The sequence below is a fragment of the Corvus moneduloides genome, chromosome Z, assembly GCF_009650955.1.
Source record: "Corvus moneduloides isolate bCorMon1 chromosome Z, bCorMon1.pri, whole genome shotgun sequence".
Lineage (NCBI taxonomy): Eukaryota > Metazoa > Chordata > Aves > Passeriformes > Corvidae > Corvus > Corvus moneduloides.
The window spans coordinates 59490918-59509390 of NC_045511.1; the positions used below are offsets into that span (position 1 = coordinate 59490918).

At 36.8% G+C, this 18473-nt stretch overlaps 1 protein-coding gene across 12 annotated transcripts in view; it reads left to right on the forward strand.

Moving 5' to 3' along the window:
* Nucleotides 1-18473, forward strand: part of BNC2 (basonuclin 2) — a 350521-nt gene that overhangs the window by 304723 nt on the left and 27325 nt on the right. Inside the window, exon 7 of one of the 12 annotated variants that reach the window (XM_032097396.1) lies at nucleotides 16657-16687. The exons of the other annotated variants lie outside the window; for them this stretch is intronic. Coding sequence (XP_031953287.1) covers nucleotides 16657-16675 — 19 coding nt within the window. The 3' untranslated portion in view covers nucleotides 16676-16687. The remainder of the gene's footprint in view (nucleotides 1-16656; nucleotides 16688-18473) is intronic. 12 annotated transcript variants of the gene reach the window in all.

Consider the following 18473-nt stretch of genomic DNA (forward strand, 5'->3'; position numbering starts at 1 on the left):
TCAGCAGTAACACATTGAAAGATCAAGGTAGTAATAAAGTTAGCATAGTAAAAATTTAGATGTTCTAAGAAAGAGTGACTGTGATGACATACATAAAATATTTCTGAGACAAGAACCTGAAAATAGGGCATATTTTAATTTTTTTTTTTAACTACATAGGATACTCCTGTAAGATTATTGAAAGCAAGCATGAAATAAAAAACTGATTTAGTATCTTAATATGCAGGCTGCATATTTAAAGATAAAATTATTATTTGCTTATCATTTTGAGTTGTGTAAGGCACACAAGGCCATATTTTTACATCATTCCATTAGTAACATTCAGAATATGATTCAGTTATGTGGGACAAAAGACATTTGTAGGCATATTATACGCTTTAATTGCAAAGATTTAAGAATGGTTCTGTAATTCAAAAAATTCAAAGGTGTGGTACAATTTGAGTGCCCTTTTAGTTTTTGTTAGTTGTTTATCACTTTTGCTTTGCAACAGTAGTCAGGAAATGCCTTGAAAGAACCAAGAAATTCTCTCATGGTTCATTACAATTCTTTTAGATACTTGAGCAAGAAACATATACAAAATTTCCCTGGGCTTCCCATTTTTATCCAGAAGTGCAATGTCTAGAAATGTGCAGAAATGAAAGCATATGTACAGCATGTCAAAGAAAGCAGATGAAGAATTTAAGTAACATTTTCTAATACTTTGTCAAAAATAAGGCAGTTTTGTTAATAATAAAGTTAGGAAGTAAAATTTAAATTAATACATTCTCTCCCTTTTTTTTTTGCTGGTGTTGGGGTCTTTTTGTGTTTGTTAGGGGCATGGGTTTTTGTTTGTTTTTGTTTCTTTGCTTTGTTTGTTTGTTTGCGAACTCTTTAATTATCCCCAAAATTTTTCCATTCAATTTGTTTTAGGTTTTTTTCTGATCTTCCTTATAAATATATATTTATTTTTGAGAGAGAGACAGTAGATACAATTCCTAGCTTTTCAGATTATGGAGAGCACCAAGGAGATAACTGGATAACTGGATTAATAGCATTGCAAAGTGAGCATTTCTTCCAGCCACTTAAATCAATTTCACTTAAAAACTCAGGAGCGTTTTGCTAACAATTGCTGTATGAGAATGAAAATTTAGCTACCTACTGCACACAGTAATAACTCCTGGAAAATATTTGAAATGGATTTGTGTCCCATTTTGGATTCATTACAAAAGTCTCTGTTATTTGCTTCTGTTGTGAGTCACTCACATAATCTTTGATTAGCTACAGTGTCTTTGCTTTGAAAATTAAGATAAAATTTTTTTCAGTACTTTCAGTGCTATCTCCTTAATGAAATTAGAGTTCTAGCTATTCCATGCCTTACAGTCTTGTGAAGTTTTTATCCTTTTTCTGTCATTGTATTAAGCCTACTACTAGCATTGAATTAATTATATTATTAATCCTATTATAACTAGTTAGATATCTAAAACTCACAGCTCTAACTATGTTGTGTAATAAAATACAAGTTTAAGTGGAAATAGATAACATTGGCTAACCCTTTTTGCTTCCTTTAGAGGCATCTAATTTGGCTTAAGTCCTTTTCCAATGCAACTCTATTTAATCAAAGGTTAATCAAATATTCTCCCTGCCCTGTACATACACAAAACTCCAAATTGTTGACAGTGGGTGGAGCTACTGTAAAATGGACTTTGGAAAGGAGGGGTTGTGATACAGACTGCTTGTTAGCAGAGGCAGCAGATCACATCAGGAGCAAAAGCAGTGCTGCTTTGATGAAGGAGGGGTTTTATCTGTGTCAGAGCTGCGCCGCCCCTTTTGTAGAAAGCATCCTGTAGCAATTTGTGCTGAGGTTGGTCAAATCTAGCTTTACCATTCCTACATCATTTGTGCCAAGGTCAACACCTGCATAAATACCCTTCTGCCTGAAATGTTGGAATATCCTCTGGGATCTTTGGCTAACCACTGCTAGTCCTTGCAAATTAGGGTCAAGATAACCAGAAGATTTCTGGATCCCACTTCACATGTGTTTTTTTCAATTCAGGAGGAAGGAAAGCAAAGTAAGGTAATGCTCCTTACTATCAATGACACACTAATTTTGTTATCCCTCCTAAAAATTAAACATTATTGCTTTCAAACAGTCAAATTCTACTGAGCCTAGATTTTTTTTAAAAGCACCTATTTTCACCATTCTTCTGAGCTACAAGTAACATCACTCATTAAATCAGGTTTAATACCTAGACCTTTGGTCTTTCCCTCAGAGAAGTCTTTCTGACTTTCTTTTCCTAGAAGTACTAGACTTGAGTAAACCACTTTTCCTTCCATACTTCAACAACCACTTCCTGAATGAGCTGTTCATCCATTTCTGTTCTTGAATTTACTTCAGATGTACTTTCTTCTAAAGACATGATGTTCAGGCTATGTCTTGTTGCAGAAAGACAATGGAGATTAAATAGGGAAAGAGACCATATTAAAAGTTTTGCCAGAAACAGTGTCATAAACCTCCTTTTGAACAGAAAGACATCTTTCCAAGTAACTTTTTAGATGGAAAAGAGAGAGATGGGAAGAAGATAAGTTCCCTTGAGAAATGAGCACTTGAATGGAAAGATTTGTCCTTGAGGAATGAATTCTCTCTGGTGTCAGAGAAGGTCTTTCCTGCAAGTGAGAAGAAAGGGCCAGTGGCCACAGTGGTTAGATTCCCCTCTGATCTCTTTCCCAGCCTCATCTGTGAGTCTTGTCCCAGCAGACACTGAGTTTGCCTTACAAAGAGATAGGTGTGATTATTCCTTGAAGTCAGCACTGAATTACAGATGCTCAGGGAATGATCCTGAACTGTGAATGAAACATGTGGATGGGAGCAGGGAAGAATTATTTCCTGACCAAAGGGGACAGTAATGCCAAAGTTTCATCTAAGTCTGTGTTGAAGAGCACATCCAGAGGTAAAGGTCTGAATGGTGCAACTTCTTAGAGCAGTTGGCTTCATTTTGGTCTCTCACCTATAAGAGCCAACGATTTTGTGGTCAAAACCAGTGATGAAAGAGGTGACAGGTGGGCCTTTTGCCTTCATTAGGTCTCGTTGAGAAACTGCTTTTTTTTTTTGAGGAGACAGAGCCATCTTCTCAGTTAGACCTAGTGCATCCTAAAACCCCATTTCACCTCAGTACTGACACTATTAAAATCAGTGGGTTTTAGACTAGGATGCAACATTAATAGTAATATCAAAGGAAAGGTAAAAGGAAAACCATGTTTCCTCTCTCTCAAAGCATGGAAAATAAATTAATTCTCAGTGTACCTGTCCAGAGGAACAAAGTGAAAACTTTTAATCTTGTCTGTCTGCTACTTAAGTAGAACTATTCATTGCTCAGGTTTTTCTTTCAGGTTTAAGTTTTCTCAAAAAGTGAGCATGGATGCATATGCCTGTGCATGTGTGTGTGTGTGCGCGTGTGTGCTCCACAAGATGGGAAAGGTAATTGAGCCCCATGAATAAATTTAAAAACAAAATAATATCTTCTCAGGGTGACTTATAAATAAATATGAGGCAACTATTGGCGCCAAGTGTGATCATGACATTTGATTGCAAGTTAAATCAGTCCAGATTTAAAAATGTAAACTCCTTGATTTGTATGGATCAAGACATCTGTAGGTGGTTTATTAAAACCTGCTGATGTTTCCAGAACTAAATTTGTGCAGTTATGGGCCTCTGGGTAGCTGTATTGAAAAAGCAGATACATACTTTTTGTCTGGTTACCTGACTTCCGGCCCTGTACAGGTGTGCTTGAATAAATTAACATCAGTTACCTATGATGAGCCACTGCACACATTATCAAGGGAGGTGAAGATGTGAGAAAGCTGTTACCTGCCTCCTGTTATCACCTCCCTGACACAACAGTACCCATTTTTTCATTGCCCTATCAGGCTTGGAATCTTCTACAGATAACTTTTTAGAGAATTATTTTCTATAAATGCACTCAATTCCAGTTCCAAGAAATAAAATACTTTGCGTCTGTCCACGGTAATTATTCCTGTAATTCCCCAAATACAATTAGCTGTCATATACAACTTGAATTTCCTCCAATAAGAACAAGGAAATCTGGTTTTAAGACATTAGGTGTTTGATGAACCATTTGTCAAGAGACAAAAATGATATCTGATAAATTTTTAAAAATATAAACACATTTTACACCTGTACTATTGTTTCTGGAGGTGATGCAGTTCATGAAGAGACTAGCTGCATATCCAATACAATTGAATGAACCATTAGGTTTTCTCTTGCAGAGACACTAAGACGTGTGTCATTGCTAATGTTCACATAACTCTTCCTTACACAAGAGAAGCTGTATCATAAAGAAACATTTTGTGCCACCCCTAACACAGATCTACTGATCTAACCTCTTCCATGAGTAGTCATGTTGAACAAAGACTGCCTGTCATATTGCATACTCACCAATGTGAACAGAAGAAGAGGAATTAAAACTAGAATGCATAGAAAAACTGTCCATAAGATTTTTAAATAGCATTTAAAAGAAAATAGATAAATTGAGGCACAAGGCTACTTATGTAAGTAAATATTGAAGGATCAGTTCTGATGTGGAGGGAATTCTTTTCCAACTACATACAGTCATTTGTTTGGGGTCTGAATTGGAAGTGGTGGTTGTTTTTAAAAACAACCTGCTGTCTACATTATCTTGTTCTGCTTTGGTATACAAAATTGTATCACTTAGGGAGGGAGAAGACAGTTTTTTGTGCAGTTCAAGAAGTCTCATTTTTATATGAACTTGCAAATAAGCCAAGGTATTTTCAGTGACCTGAAAAGCTTATTTAAACAAACTGCTACACCAGAATTAACATAGGTGGGAAACATAAGTAAACATTGAAAAGACTAGCCAAAAGCAAAACATGTAATGAGCAATATTTTCCCCCGGTATGTGCTGTGACAAATAGTGTAAATGTTTAATGTGTTTTGTCCAAGTTTCCTACATAAATTCTGTGTGTTTTCCGTTTGGTGAACAAGGTTATTCAGGAAGACAGGACTGGGGACGTGAAGGCCTATCATAATACCCTAGTTGCCCCTAGGTTGCTAGGAAAACACTGGAAGAGTCACCAATATTTCAGAGAGTGAGAGACAATTAGTTTCAATTTATCTGAGTAAATGTAAAGCTGTACCCCATATATGAAGATGTCCCATCTTCCCTAGAGTCTTTTGGAAGTGGGTTAAATAAAACATCTACTCACATTAGTTCCCACAAGGAAAGGCTCTAGCTGTTCTTTTAAACTTAGCAGCAAAAGGCTGTAAGATTTCTGCTATAGAGAAGGAAGCTGTACTTTACAGATAGAAGATAACACCAGGACACTACTTCCAAAAGTCTGGGTGGAACAAGACACTGCAACTTGAGAGATGTGGTCCTCTTAGATTTAGGAGTCTGGGGAGAAATAGTGAAGGGTGAGGGAAACACATTTGTGGCAATGTGTTCTCTGCTCTTTGGATTCACAGCTCTCAGTGAAGGACAGAGACACTCAGGCAGGTAAATGCTGTCATACATACATTCATGATCCATTCATTTGCTAGTTGTGCATGTCCGTTTGAAAAGAGAAACTTTCAATTAAAGAAGCAAACTTTCCATAAATCTTATACCTTGACCAAAGATTACTAATAGCTGAGACCATTTGCTTTCCCCCATAATGACAATGCTGCTCTTTCCCCTAGATTTGAGCTGTTTCATTCATTGGAACATGAACTGAGTGACTGTGTTGGGACATGTACGAATTAATGTGAGTAAGAAAATTGGTGAGGCAAGTCCGACAAGCAAAAACAAACAAACAAGCAAACCCATAACCAATCAGCCAACCAGAAAAAAAACTACACCAAAAAAAAACCCAACAAATACTCCCTCAAAAGCTGAAAGACGGAAAATTTACCAGGTGTAGAGATCTCCAAAAAGCTACAACATTTTTTGGATGATAGTGTGCCAGTCCTATCAGTATATCTAGACAGAGGCTGACATTTCAAAATATATTTTGAGGTAGAATTATGTAGCAGGTGATCAGTATAATAAAACAAAGATCATTTCGATTTCTATTCTACTGCTTTTTGACAAAATATGTCTTTGCTGCTGAGACAGGTGAGGTGGGAGAGTTTTCCACTGAAATATGTCTTAGTAAAAGACGTTACTCAAAAAATAGTTGGCAATTATTGGGCTCTGGGTAAAAAAACCCCCACAAAATCCAACTTCTCTAAATCTGGGGCATTTTTTATGATTATACAAGGTGCTAGTCATTAGCAAATATGACAGGAGTAAAAGCAAATCTGTGAAGTAGAGCCTATAGTTTCAGAAATATACCGTTGAGTTAGAAAGTACTAGGGGTAAAGCTAAATGTACTGCTCAATACATATCTCAGGGTGATCCTGAAGAAAGACACACAGAGTTATGAAAGAGATTTAAGTGCTCCACAAGTCAAGTAAGAGACCACTGTATAGGCACTGCAAGTGCACTGCAAGACACTGTGCACAGCTTTTCACTACCCCTTAATCCTGACCTGAAGGACTTGCAGTTTGCTGTCCTTTGTCTCTTCAGGCTAGCAGTGCCATGTACCAGTATATGTGATGTTATGCTGTTGTACTTCAGTAGAAACCACTCATTCACGTCCAGCACGTACACATAAAATGTTCTCTAACGGTATCTCTAGAGGTACATCAGATGGTCTTTTGGGGCCCGAGTTAACACAGGAATACTTCAGGTGAGATACCACTTATGGCTCATCACAAGTTGACCTTTTAATGGCAAACACTGGATATTTCCTGACAACAGTTTTAGGCCAACTACTTCTAAAGAAAATCTAAGGCTTTTTGTAGCACTTCCTGCTTTCCAGCAACATCTTTTAAATGAGCTGTTTGTCATGTGCTAAGCAAACTTTTTTTAATATTTTTAATTAGGAATTTATTTCACATTTAACCTTGCCCTAAATAGCATTGCTTTAAAAGATATGTCTAAGAAATAATTTAACATTTTTGCCATGAGGCACCTTCAAGCTTCATATAAATGGACCTGGAAGAGAAATGAAAGAGTTTTAGATTTTCCAGAAATGTACGCTCTCATAAAAGAGAAAGAATTGCAGGACTTTGTTGGCATTGTGTAAAAATGTAAAATGGTTTGTTTTGTATGGGGAAAACAGGGGGAGAGGAAGAAAGGATAAGATTGTAATAAGAAGATATTTTTTGCTGTCACTTTGGTTTTTCTTTTTTTTCTTTTTTTTTCTTTTGAATAAAAAGGGGGAAGAAGGCCCCAAGCTGTATGTCTGTGTCAAACTATATGAGTCTGAAACACAAGATGTAAATTATAGGGTTTATAAGTTATTATTTCCAATGTCACTGATTTTGATTCTAGTGCTTTACAAACTTTATTGCTTATTTTATTAACTAGGGAAAAGTGTTTCGCATTTCCAGTTCAATACATTTTTTTTCCTTTCTTTCCCTCTTCCTCATTCTCTCTCCTTTTCTTTGTTATGCCAGAATAAAGAAAGCAATTACAGTTCAGCCACTTGCAACCAAAAATACAAATGGGACATAGTTAATTTTGCTGCCTGTAAACCTTAGGTTGTACTTTTATTTTATACACAATATGTGGAAATAAAAATAGACCAAACGTATATGTGTGTCTGTGGATGCGTGTACTGAAACAAAGACATACATTATGTTTTTAGATAAGGATGTAAAAATACAATGCATAGAAAGAGAACTTGGATTCCCTCTCAGAAGGTAAATGAGCCCTTGTTTCAAGAAGAATATGCACGCAGGTTATATATTATGCAAGACTGAAAACCAGGATTTCATGAGGAGGGGTCTTGGAAGGAAGGATAACAGAACCTGCGCTGGATGTCTCTCAGGTCTGATAGCCAGATAGGGGAACAGCACTAATTCTGCAGCCTTTTTAGTCTGTTCTGTCACAGAAGGGGCACTCCTGGGTCAGTCAGCTCACTAGTAATTGTGTTTTACAGACTTCTAAAGCAATTGGCTCAGTCAGTCCCAATTCAATAAAAGTGTAGAGCGAGAGTGAGAGCACTTTTGTTCTATTTTTTACTTGAAATTATTTCATTCAGCAGTCTGTCTTTTTTATTACCAGGATTTGACATTAGCACTCCAAGCTATATTAGCATCCATTTCAGCAGTTCAGTAATGGTATTAAAAAAACACTTAACTTCAACGGTGAATGGTTGTATGACAGTACCATAAAAATCCACATTAAAAAAAAACTTATGTATTTGTCCCTGCAAATTATTTTTCACTCATTTAACCACTTCAAAACTACACTCTCTTGACTGGTGTTTGCAAGAGCTTTAGCAGCAAGGAAGGCTTGTAAAGGGGCTGCAACTGCAGCAACAATGGCATAAAGAGAAAAATGAAGACATTTAAAGAAGAAAAATGTGACTGGAACATGCAAGCACACATACATATACAACAAAGACCTTTCATTTTGAGTTGGTGCCTATCATTCATCAAATGAAGTAAGATTTTTAAACTCAAATCACTTGAGGTAAAATCTTTGGCATTTTTCAGATTTCTGGGATTTTATTTTGAACCCAGCACTCTCCAAGCTTGGGACGGCAGCCTAACTATCTTGGCACTGCCACACATTCATAAATGACTGCATTAGGTTCTAAATTTTGATTAAACATTCTGTAATTAATCAATGGTAGGCATGAAGCAGTTGGCAAGGTCCAGAGCTACAAAATGTTTAAGACATAAAACATTACAAAGTAATTAGAATGTGCTCCTTCAAGAGAAGGATTGCCTTCAATAAAGAGGTAAATGATAGCATCATGTTTATTGTGGACGTAGGCAGCCAGTGCAATATGATAAACTGCAGGAGATACACATATCAGTAATCATCCACATTATTAGTGTCATTAATCATAATTCTAAAAATATGACAGCAGCAGCCAACTTTTTGACCAATTTTGCCTCTGCCTGTTGGCCGTTATAACTTCACTAATAGACTGCAGAGCTCCTGTGCGTGGCAGTTTGCATTGAGAATGGAAGGTTAATTATATTTGAGCTGCTGATTCCTTCTCTCCTCGGAAAAGACTGAGCACTTTGACAATCCCATGAGCTCACTGCTGTTAAACCAGTAAAAGTACTTTATTGAAATTTTCTTTGTTGGTCAGGAATGAGTAGATGTTTCAAATGAGATATAAGCGCCAGGCTGGGACGGCCGTTAATGTTTCTTCCAAAATAATCCTTGGACAGCAAGCTGAACTTAGAAATCTTTGCACATTCTCTTGTGGATGAGTAAAAAGTTGAGAATTTAATAAATGCTGACAATAGCATGTATAGAAGAATCTCAGAGGATAGAAATCACTGAGGAGTCGAGGCATCAATGGAGGGAGGTTGTAGGATAATCAGCTATCAGTTGACCTGATAGGGGTACTTATTTAGTAATGTAAAATTACTAATAAAGGAACCCTGTTGAAATGCCACATCATATTTGGTTTTATGTTTCCTCTGGTATTATATAAATAAACCAGAGTTTTTAGACAGATGAACATTAGGAATGAGAATTACTATTGCATTTTGACCAAAATAAATGGTTTACAGATTTGCTGTGGAACCTGAAATCATGCAAAACTATCACTGGATCTCAGGTTTTATTATTATTTTGAACTTGAGGTTCAATCAGTAAAGAGTCTGTAAATCTTCTAAGCAAACCATGAGATAATGTGTTGTCGTGCATCAACATCTGAGAGAAAAGATTGGTTTGAAAGCAGAGCTGGGGAAAGCTAGGAGTTCTGCCTGAATTTTATTTTTATTTTTGCATTTACTGAAACTTGTAATTCAGTAAAATTCATGAGTGGGAATCTGAACTGGAGGGTCTGTTTGTGTAAAAACTTGCAAAATTATCACATTTGGCTGTAATAGTAAAATGAAATGAAGGATGAAAATTTCTGATTACAAAATTTGAATCATATAATATTTAGATGATTTAGGTTTGAAAATAAATGTTAATGCATGTATTCTTCATCCCTTCAGTATTTCTTAAGGTGAAGTTGGGTCCAATAATTTAGTACCTTGTGTCAAGGACCAGGAAATACTTCAACACAGAGGATATGAGGACTTAATGCATGACTGCAGTGTGCTGCACCAGCTAAACTTTTCTGTAGAGCTTGTGTAAATTGTAGAAACAGTTTTGGAGTGATAGTGGTGCTGAGCACCTGTTATGCCCATCAGAGGACCTTGTCATATGTATAATGACCTTCTTGTGCATGTAACATTGCGACACTGTATTAGTTCACTCAGAAAATATTCTGTCAGATAAATCCTCTTATTCTAAACTTTCTCATCGAGTCTGGTTATTAGACAAGAGTGCAGGCTATTTTGTAATGAGTCTGTTTTGCTTCCAGGCAGCTAGTAAAGTGAGAGGTTGAAATGTTGTAACGCAGTTTTGATCACTTCTGAGTAACTTTGGCAAGTACACCGGTCATTGTGCTTTTTGTTTGTAACATCTTTTGATCTTTAATGAACAACAATAGTAATATTTTAAGAGTGCGACATAACCTCAATGGTTCTGAGCACACACAACAGTCGTGAAAGCGTAATTCTGTTCGCAGCATAAGGACTGTTTCACTAAACACCTCAACAGGTATGTACTGAATTATTGGACCTTTCAAGTATCCCAAACCTGACAGATTTCTTTTTAAAGAATTATTTGGTAGCAAACATTCCCATCAAATATCAATTTCATATTTAACCTGAGTATTTGCTCACCCAGTCAACTATCCTGCCTTCCTAAATGCTATCACTGCATTAACATTTTTTATGCATTCCATGGTGATGATAAATTGTTTTCTGACTCTAACTGTGGCTTAAGTATGCAAAAGACAAACCAATAATTCTCACTAGCATCTTCAGAGTTACAACATTTATAAAGTTGCAAAGTGGAGTAAACAAACCATCTGTTTGGCTTTACCATATATGTCATGCTCTCTTATTAGCATATTACGATTCATTTAGTAAACAAATTTGGTGATTTTGTTCATGTCAAAGTTAGAGGGAGCTTGATGATGATTAACATTCCTGGGACAGGCACATTAATACATTGCTTCCTCTGCAAAGTTAAATGGCTTCTCAGGAGAATCACCCCTTGTTGACAAGATGAGACTGTCAATTTTGTTTGCCTGCCACATTAGGGGCCGTAAGGGGATGGGAAGCTCTGAGAAAGAGGAGCAGTGTAGGCAGCATAATTCACTGTGAATTGAAAAAAGAAGTCTAATTCTGATAAATGGTCGACCCCAATACATCCTACCTGTTATTACAACAGACGTGCCGTATCTGTGCAGTAAATTAGTTAAACCCCTAAAGAGTTTGATGGGAGCTTATCTTCAAGTGAATAATTTGAGTGTAGAGGGAGCTGTCTTCGTGACCAGTGTGAGTGATTTGTTTCATATTGAAAGGGATTGAAATGACTGGGCTCCACATCTTTAATTTGCAAGAACTTGCTTGTCCTTTATTTCCTGTATTTAATAAGCACTGGGGTTTTTTTTTTGCTTTTTTTAATAGATGCTGAACTGTATTTTACCTTTTGGATTTTCTTCCTATGCAAGGTTAATATTTTTCAGTTTCTATGCAATTTCAGGCCTCAAGAACTCATGCTATTACCCTGTTCCCAAGTAGCATAGTATTTTTTCCTTGACTCCTTCTAAAGTCTATCCCCTATACCTACTTTTCCCCTTACACTTAGAGGCAAATTAAATATGATCAAATACATGGAAGCACTAGTGTACAGACTTAAACCTTGTCCTTGTTCAGATAAATGTGGATTTTACAATTTAGGTCAGGTCAGGATTTCGAACCATTATTATCTTTGCTTAGATTTATGGATTTTTTTTCTTTTTAATTGAAAAAAAATCCCAAAACAAAACAAAACCAAAACCTTTATCAAAGACTGCTGATAGAGTGGCAAAATTAGAACAGTAAGTGAGAAAATAATTTCTTTAACAGTTTCCATTACTAATTAAATTCGAGGAACTGTTTTATTGTTGATTCTCTTAAGCAAGTGGGGGAAATTATTGCTGTTTCTTTCTTGAAGGAATATCAGAATTGAGGCCATATCTTTCTCATAAATATGTACGCTGTTATATTTAGTCAGAGTCTTACTTTCTGGTTCTTTGATTTTAGCTGCATGAAACTCAGCACTTTCAGTCTGCAGAAATTCTGAGAAAGCATAAAATTCTGGGTTTACTTTCTGTAATGTTCACATATTCTGGGCCTTTCTATGAGTTTCAGGCTTAAACAAGCAGGAAAGGGACATGAAATTGAGGTAAGACCACAATACTTTGCCATATTACCAAATTGTGTTAGCAACTAAAATCATGTGAAAATTTAAAACAAAACCATAAGTCTTAATTCTCTTTGAGGTGAAGAGAAACAAAGAAAACTTTCCTTTAACATTTCATTATAGGTAAAAATATAGGTTGAATACTGAGCTGAAAATCTGTGTGGAAAAAGTCTCACAGGAGGTATAATGAAAGTTTCTTGGTTTATGATATTTTAAACCCAATTGATAGAGCTTAGTTTTAAACTAAGTATAGCAGGAGGATAGCTTTTATGGCCCTGTAGACCAGAGCAGTTACTTCCATATCCAGCTTTAATAAGAGGTTTGTCAATTTGTACATAAACCAGCAGACAATTGTGTTCTGACCTTTGATTCTTTAACAAAACCTACTTCCAGCTGCTGAAGATTGTGTGGTTTTAGGTTTTGTAATCCAGTAGTAGCTTCTTTCTTTTTAAAACCAAAAATAAAACAAACCTACTATCACTTGGAAAAAAACATAATTTGACAGAAAATAATACTATGTTGTCTTTACATGCATTAAGTCTCAAAATATAATTTTATTGTGTTACTTAATGCTGGGTTCACTTATTGATCTTAAAACAAAGCTGATCAAATACTTATGGCCTCCTGCTGTCATGTTCTGTTTGTGATTTCTTTGCAGTGTTAGAGTGCTAAGGCTAGGGTATATTAATTTATCAAATCATGTGTTTGCCAGAAAAGGCATTTTCAGAATATCTGAAATGTCTGAAACCGGGATGGTGGCTTTCTTGGAAGCATAGGAAGAACAGCTGTGGCTGGGTACAATCAGAAATGTTGAAATGGATCATTTCAGAATTTTAATGAACAATACTGTATACTTTCATGGTTCACTGAGGTCTTTATCAGGGAACTTTGTTGCTTATGGTCAGCCAAGGAGAAGCAAGGGCCCAGTAGCTAGGACATTTAACTGGGGCATCAGTTGTCTTGTCTTTTCTGCCTCACTACATCAAGCAGTGGAAAGTGGGTTTCCATAGTCCCTAACTGACTGCCCTAACAACTGTATTTCTCTTTCATTCTCACTCTCTTTTTCTCTCTCATCCCACAATATTTAAGTACAAACATACATTTGCTCTTGCTAAAATAATTAAGAAAATAATGTTATATATTTAATTTTCGACAACCTGCCCTGTCCTGAACTGCAAACATATTCAACCTAATTTTTCATGCAGTTGGTTTTGTGCCCTCTATAATGCTTGAATCTAAATAAACAGTGCTATTTATAATCCAAATTCTCTAACTCTGCTCTGTGCATCCGAGATGAGGTTTGCCCCACTGCAGATAGGACTGCAGCTATGGGTGCATCCACATTTGGCCTTGAGTCATCCATAGAATTCATGCCAATTTCTATACCAGGACAAATTCTGCTCTGATAAATTCCTTCTCACTCACTTCAAAATGAAATTAAAAGACTGACTAAATAAAAATAAACTAAAGTGGCCATTAAATTTTTTCTTTCCAACAAATGGACAGTAAATTAACAAAATCAGATTCATTGACAAGTGTAGAAAGAAAATGCTGAAGAGATCCCAGTCTGGATTTATGATCTGTGTAAATAGAATGTACATTTAATTGACCATATTTCCTAGGCTTATAATTCCCTTCCTTCTCTTGGTGGATAGTGCATCTGTCACTAAGAAGCTCGCTAGTAGTAGGTGGGGTGGAATCAACAATGAATTTAGTTAAGGAAGAATACTTCCATGAACTTCACAAGAGAAGGAAAATACTGCTACCAGTGGGATCATGCTGAGAGTCAGGGAGCTGCTGTAACTGCTGTAGGATTGTGCACTGCACTGCTGCCAAAATTCCTGTCTGGAAGGGCAGTGGTGAACTCAGAGGTTGACACTTCACCACAGCCAGAGATTTCATGTGTATCATCATCATCCTCAAGGCAGGACTGTTCCATTCTTATGGCCAAATCCACTCTAGTGAGGACTTTGCACACACTTTTGCTTTCCACATATACAATTAATTAATAGTAACCTGAAAAAAGAGTGGTATTTATGTCAAAAATCAGTTATTCTGCGTCCTAGAGTTTGCCACAGCAAGCTACATTTCAAAACATCTTGGAAAAATACTCTTTTCGTTTTTAAGGGTATCTGACACATAGTACTGAGGTAAACAGGTGTTTGGACATTATTTGGCACAGATAGGATTTTCAGAACTAAACCTCCTCACCATCCCTTGTTGCCTAGGAGCGGGTAGGTATAGTAACAGAAGTAGAGTGAGATACGCCTTTAGTTAAACTCATTTGATGTTGTATTTCTGTCTGGAAGACTTCAATCACCAGCTGTCTTTACACAACATTTCCACTGTGAGGATCAAATGCCATTCTGGTAGTTGATGTACAAATAAGCAATCTAGGAAGTCCAGAGGCATTCAAAGGACTTCATTAGGCCAAATATTTTGTTTCATACACACATATATATACTTCTGCGAATCATTTATGTTCTTTAAGTTTTTTTCCTGCAGATATAGCAGCAATTGCAGCGCAAAGGACACCAGAGATGGCCTTGAATTAGCTAGCTCAGGTATGAGGAATAATGAAGCCATGGCAAGCTGAAGCTCAGCAGGTTTTGGCATATTTTGCTTCAGGATTTTCTGTCTGTTTGATAGCAGTGTTCATGCATTACCACAAATCACTCTGCCCAGGCTGTGCCTCAGCTTACTCAGGGACCATTGTTTACACATACCTGGGAGCAGTATCTGGAGGAGGAAGAGGTAAGCAGCTTTGTAAATCACATCAGAGAACAGAATAGCTGAAGCAAGGAACTGCAGGTGTCCTGGGGAGGAGCAGATGAACAAGATGACAGGTGGTTAGCATTGGCTGAGGGCTTCTAGGGGACTTCCTAGGGCTTGGGAGTGACAAAGCAGAGGAGAAAGAGTTGGATTAGGATGGAAAATCTCTGCTTGGTATGGAGAAGGGAGTCCGAGACTTTGGGTTTTTAATAAGATTTCAAAACTTCAGTGTCTAAATAAATGAATTTTTTTCACAATTCATTCCTCCTTCTCCACCAGAATGTTTTCGCATATGATATTTAGGGACAGTATTAAACACAAGTGAAATAGATTAAGAAATGTATGTAAAGGAATCAATTCTTTTGAACTGTGGTTGCATAATGGAAATCGACTGCTATGAATGAACCTATGTTCAGAAGTTATGAACAGCAGATCTAATGCACTGCCATGAGTTCATCTTTATTATTGCATTACACCTGAATCAATTGATAAAGTAGCTTCTTTTTAAGGCTAGGAATGGCACTTAATTGAATAAAAGTCAATGTAATTATATTAGGAGAATCCAACAGTACTGCTGACAGCGGAAAAGGGACACTACTGAGCAGAGTGCCAGAACTGGTCCGCACATTTCTGCACATCGTTTGCCTGACAGATATTATGGGCTGGTACATACTTTAACTAGATTACTGATTGCTACTGCTGTAAGTGAGAATTGAATAAGGGAGGCATCTCTTCTTATCAGAGCATCAGCAGAGTTTGCATCCTTACACTGGTCTTTCTCAGAATGGCCTCTGTCTATCTGGGGCTTGGTGGCCCCCTCTTTAACTCGGCAATTTATTCTTATCTCTTCATTTAGAGAATGCTGAAATTATTTTCACTGCATGCCTGACTGTTGTTTTTCTCAGCAGCAAACCAAGGAAATCGTAAGCATGGATGCATGGAAGCAACAGTTACAGTTATCCTGACTAGTTTGTATGCTGAAACAAATTCCCATAACACAGGAGTGAGGAGGAGAAATCATAAGTATACACCTGAGGACTTTATGAATAGTTTGCAGTTAGCCTTATGATGATAAGCGCAAATGAGCTTTTATGGTCATTTAATAACTCTGGTCAGTGTGGACAGGCCTTCACAGTACTGCACTTAGCAACTTTACATGGAGCTACATTCCATTTGAAACTAGGAAGGCAAGGGACCATCAGGACTACTGTTTATCATTCATGTATGTGAACACTGCATGCATATGTTCAGAACTCATCTGTGGATAATAATGGGGATGGTGTGAATATGCTTTGATTAATTTGCTTTATGTTTTCTGTATTGTGTGATTGAGTCAGTATCCATCAGAACAACAGTATAAGTGATATTACAGCTGACAAAAACCAGTTTCACAGTCAAGACTTTTTTTAAAGTCTGTGTTTTATTGGTTTCAGATTTTTTTTTTTTAACCAGATATGTCTGGATTGGAATGTGAATTTGTTCTCTCTCTCTCTCTCTCTCTCTCTCCTCCCCCTCCCCCTTTCTTTCTCTTCTCTCCTCTCTCTCTCTCTCTTTTGTGATCTCAATTTAGCAAAAGATTAGAAAGCTGATCTTATCACAAGGTAAGCTCAGCCTTCCTAAGTGCAGTGTGGGGATATGCATAATTACACTTCTACGCCTCAAAAAGGCAATAGTGCTATACTTGCTTGTGTGAAAGGAGTATTTCCCACGTGGGACAAAAGCAAGAAATACTCTCCACTTTTTCCACCCTTGCCCATACCTCTCAACTGTTTCTCAGTAGGAGAGAAGTCCTCTATTCTAGACTGACCCCTTACTGGAATAATTGAATCCCAAGCACACACAATTCAATTAAACTGCATTGCAGTACCAGTTTTATGTCAGAAAAGAGTTACCTGCATTTGCAGGTGAGTGGGACAGATCAGTTCTATTGCTGTTTGTTTAATCCCTTAAGTTATGTGCAACAGATAAATGAATCACAAAGTACGTGTTAGAAAATTACAGATTTACTCCACATCAATTTAATCTTCCTACTTTTGCATTTGCTTTATTTATTTGCATTGTATTGCTGTACCATGTTTTGAACTTCAGTTGGTTGAGAGGTATGTTTCAAAGGGTTTCTTAAAATAAAAGCTTCCAATAAGGAAATATTGCTCATAGCTATTGTTCCTCTTCACCCTTTTTTGTTAATGTAGGACCTGAATGTCTGTAAAATATTTGATCATTGTTATGTCTTCCCATGACAATTTTATACCTAGTGCTTTTTGCAAATTAAGCTATTCCTATGTTAAAATTCTCTCTTTCTCTCTCTCTTTCCCCACCCTTCTCCCACTCCCCACACCCCCTTCTTTTTCCTCCTACATTTGGGCTCTGATCTGCAATTTATAATGGGCAGACAGACTGGTGAGTCTGCATGTTGTAAATTGCGGGTTTGGGTCCTTAGCTTGCAAAAAATGTTATGCAGTAGAACTTCGCTAATTCTTTTTTTGCTGACTCAAAAATCAAGTCACCCTCCAAAGAAACTGAATAAATATTTGCCATTTCCACAGTAATGCTGCACATTCTGAAAACTGAACCCTAAAGTTTTCTGTTACTGAAAACTTTACACTGATTTCTTATACTTAAGCATTTCACCAAAACGAGCATGTTCTGTGGTTAGAGGTCTTTGATATCTGTCATGTTTGTTGGTTGAATCATTAATTCAGAAAACGCAGTTTTTCAAAGAGGGTTTCCTGACACTACTGCAAATCAGTGAGGTTCTACTGCAATGGATGAATAAAGCCAATGCCAAAAGTGGAGAGTAGAATGCAGTATTTCAAACAATAGGCTATTTTACACATTTACTAACCCAAAGGCTTACATTGTTTGCAAATGTAGAGCTTTATTTCTTGAGAGCAAAGGCCCAGATCCTGTAAAACACTTGAGAATATTTTAATTTGCATCTCTGGGGATCTGGTCCAAAACCCACTTCCATCAGTGACAGTTTTCCATTGTCTTGAATATCTGCAGTAACTTCAGCAAATACCTAAACCAAAACCACACTTAAGTTTTTTGATTTATTTGGGGCAAAATTCTCACTGCCATTAATAGGTTTTTTTTACTGGACACTAAATTGCTTGAGTCGATCAGCACTGCATACAGACAGTACAGGGAAAAGGGCAGGGAAGAGTGGCAGTGACAACCTAGAAGGATGAAACCACCGACTTTGTTTAAGATTTTCAGAATCTTACATGTAGATTTCAAAGACTTGTTCTCTTAAACCCTTCAAGTCTTCTCCATTTTGGTTTGGCCTGATTCTGAATCCCTTTATGAGAGAATTAAATTACTTGAATCAGGACCTCTGACAATACGTTATTCAGTTACTTTTATTTTACTCTCCTCCTATATTTC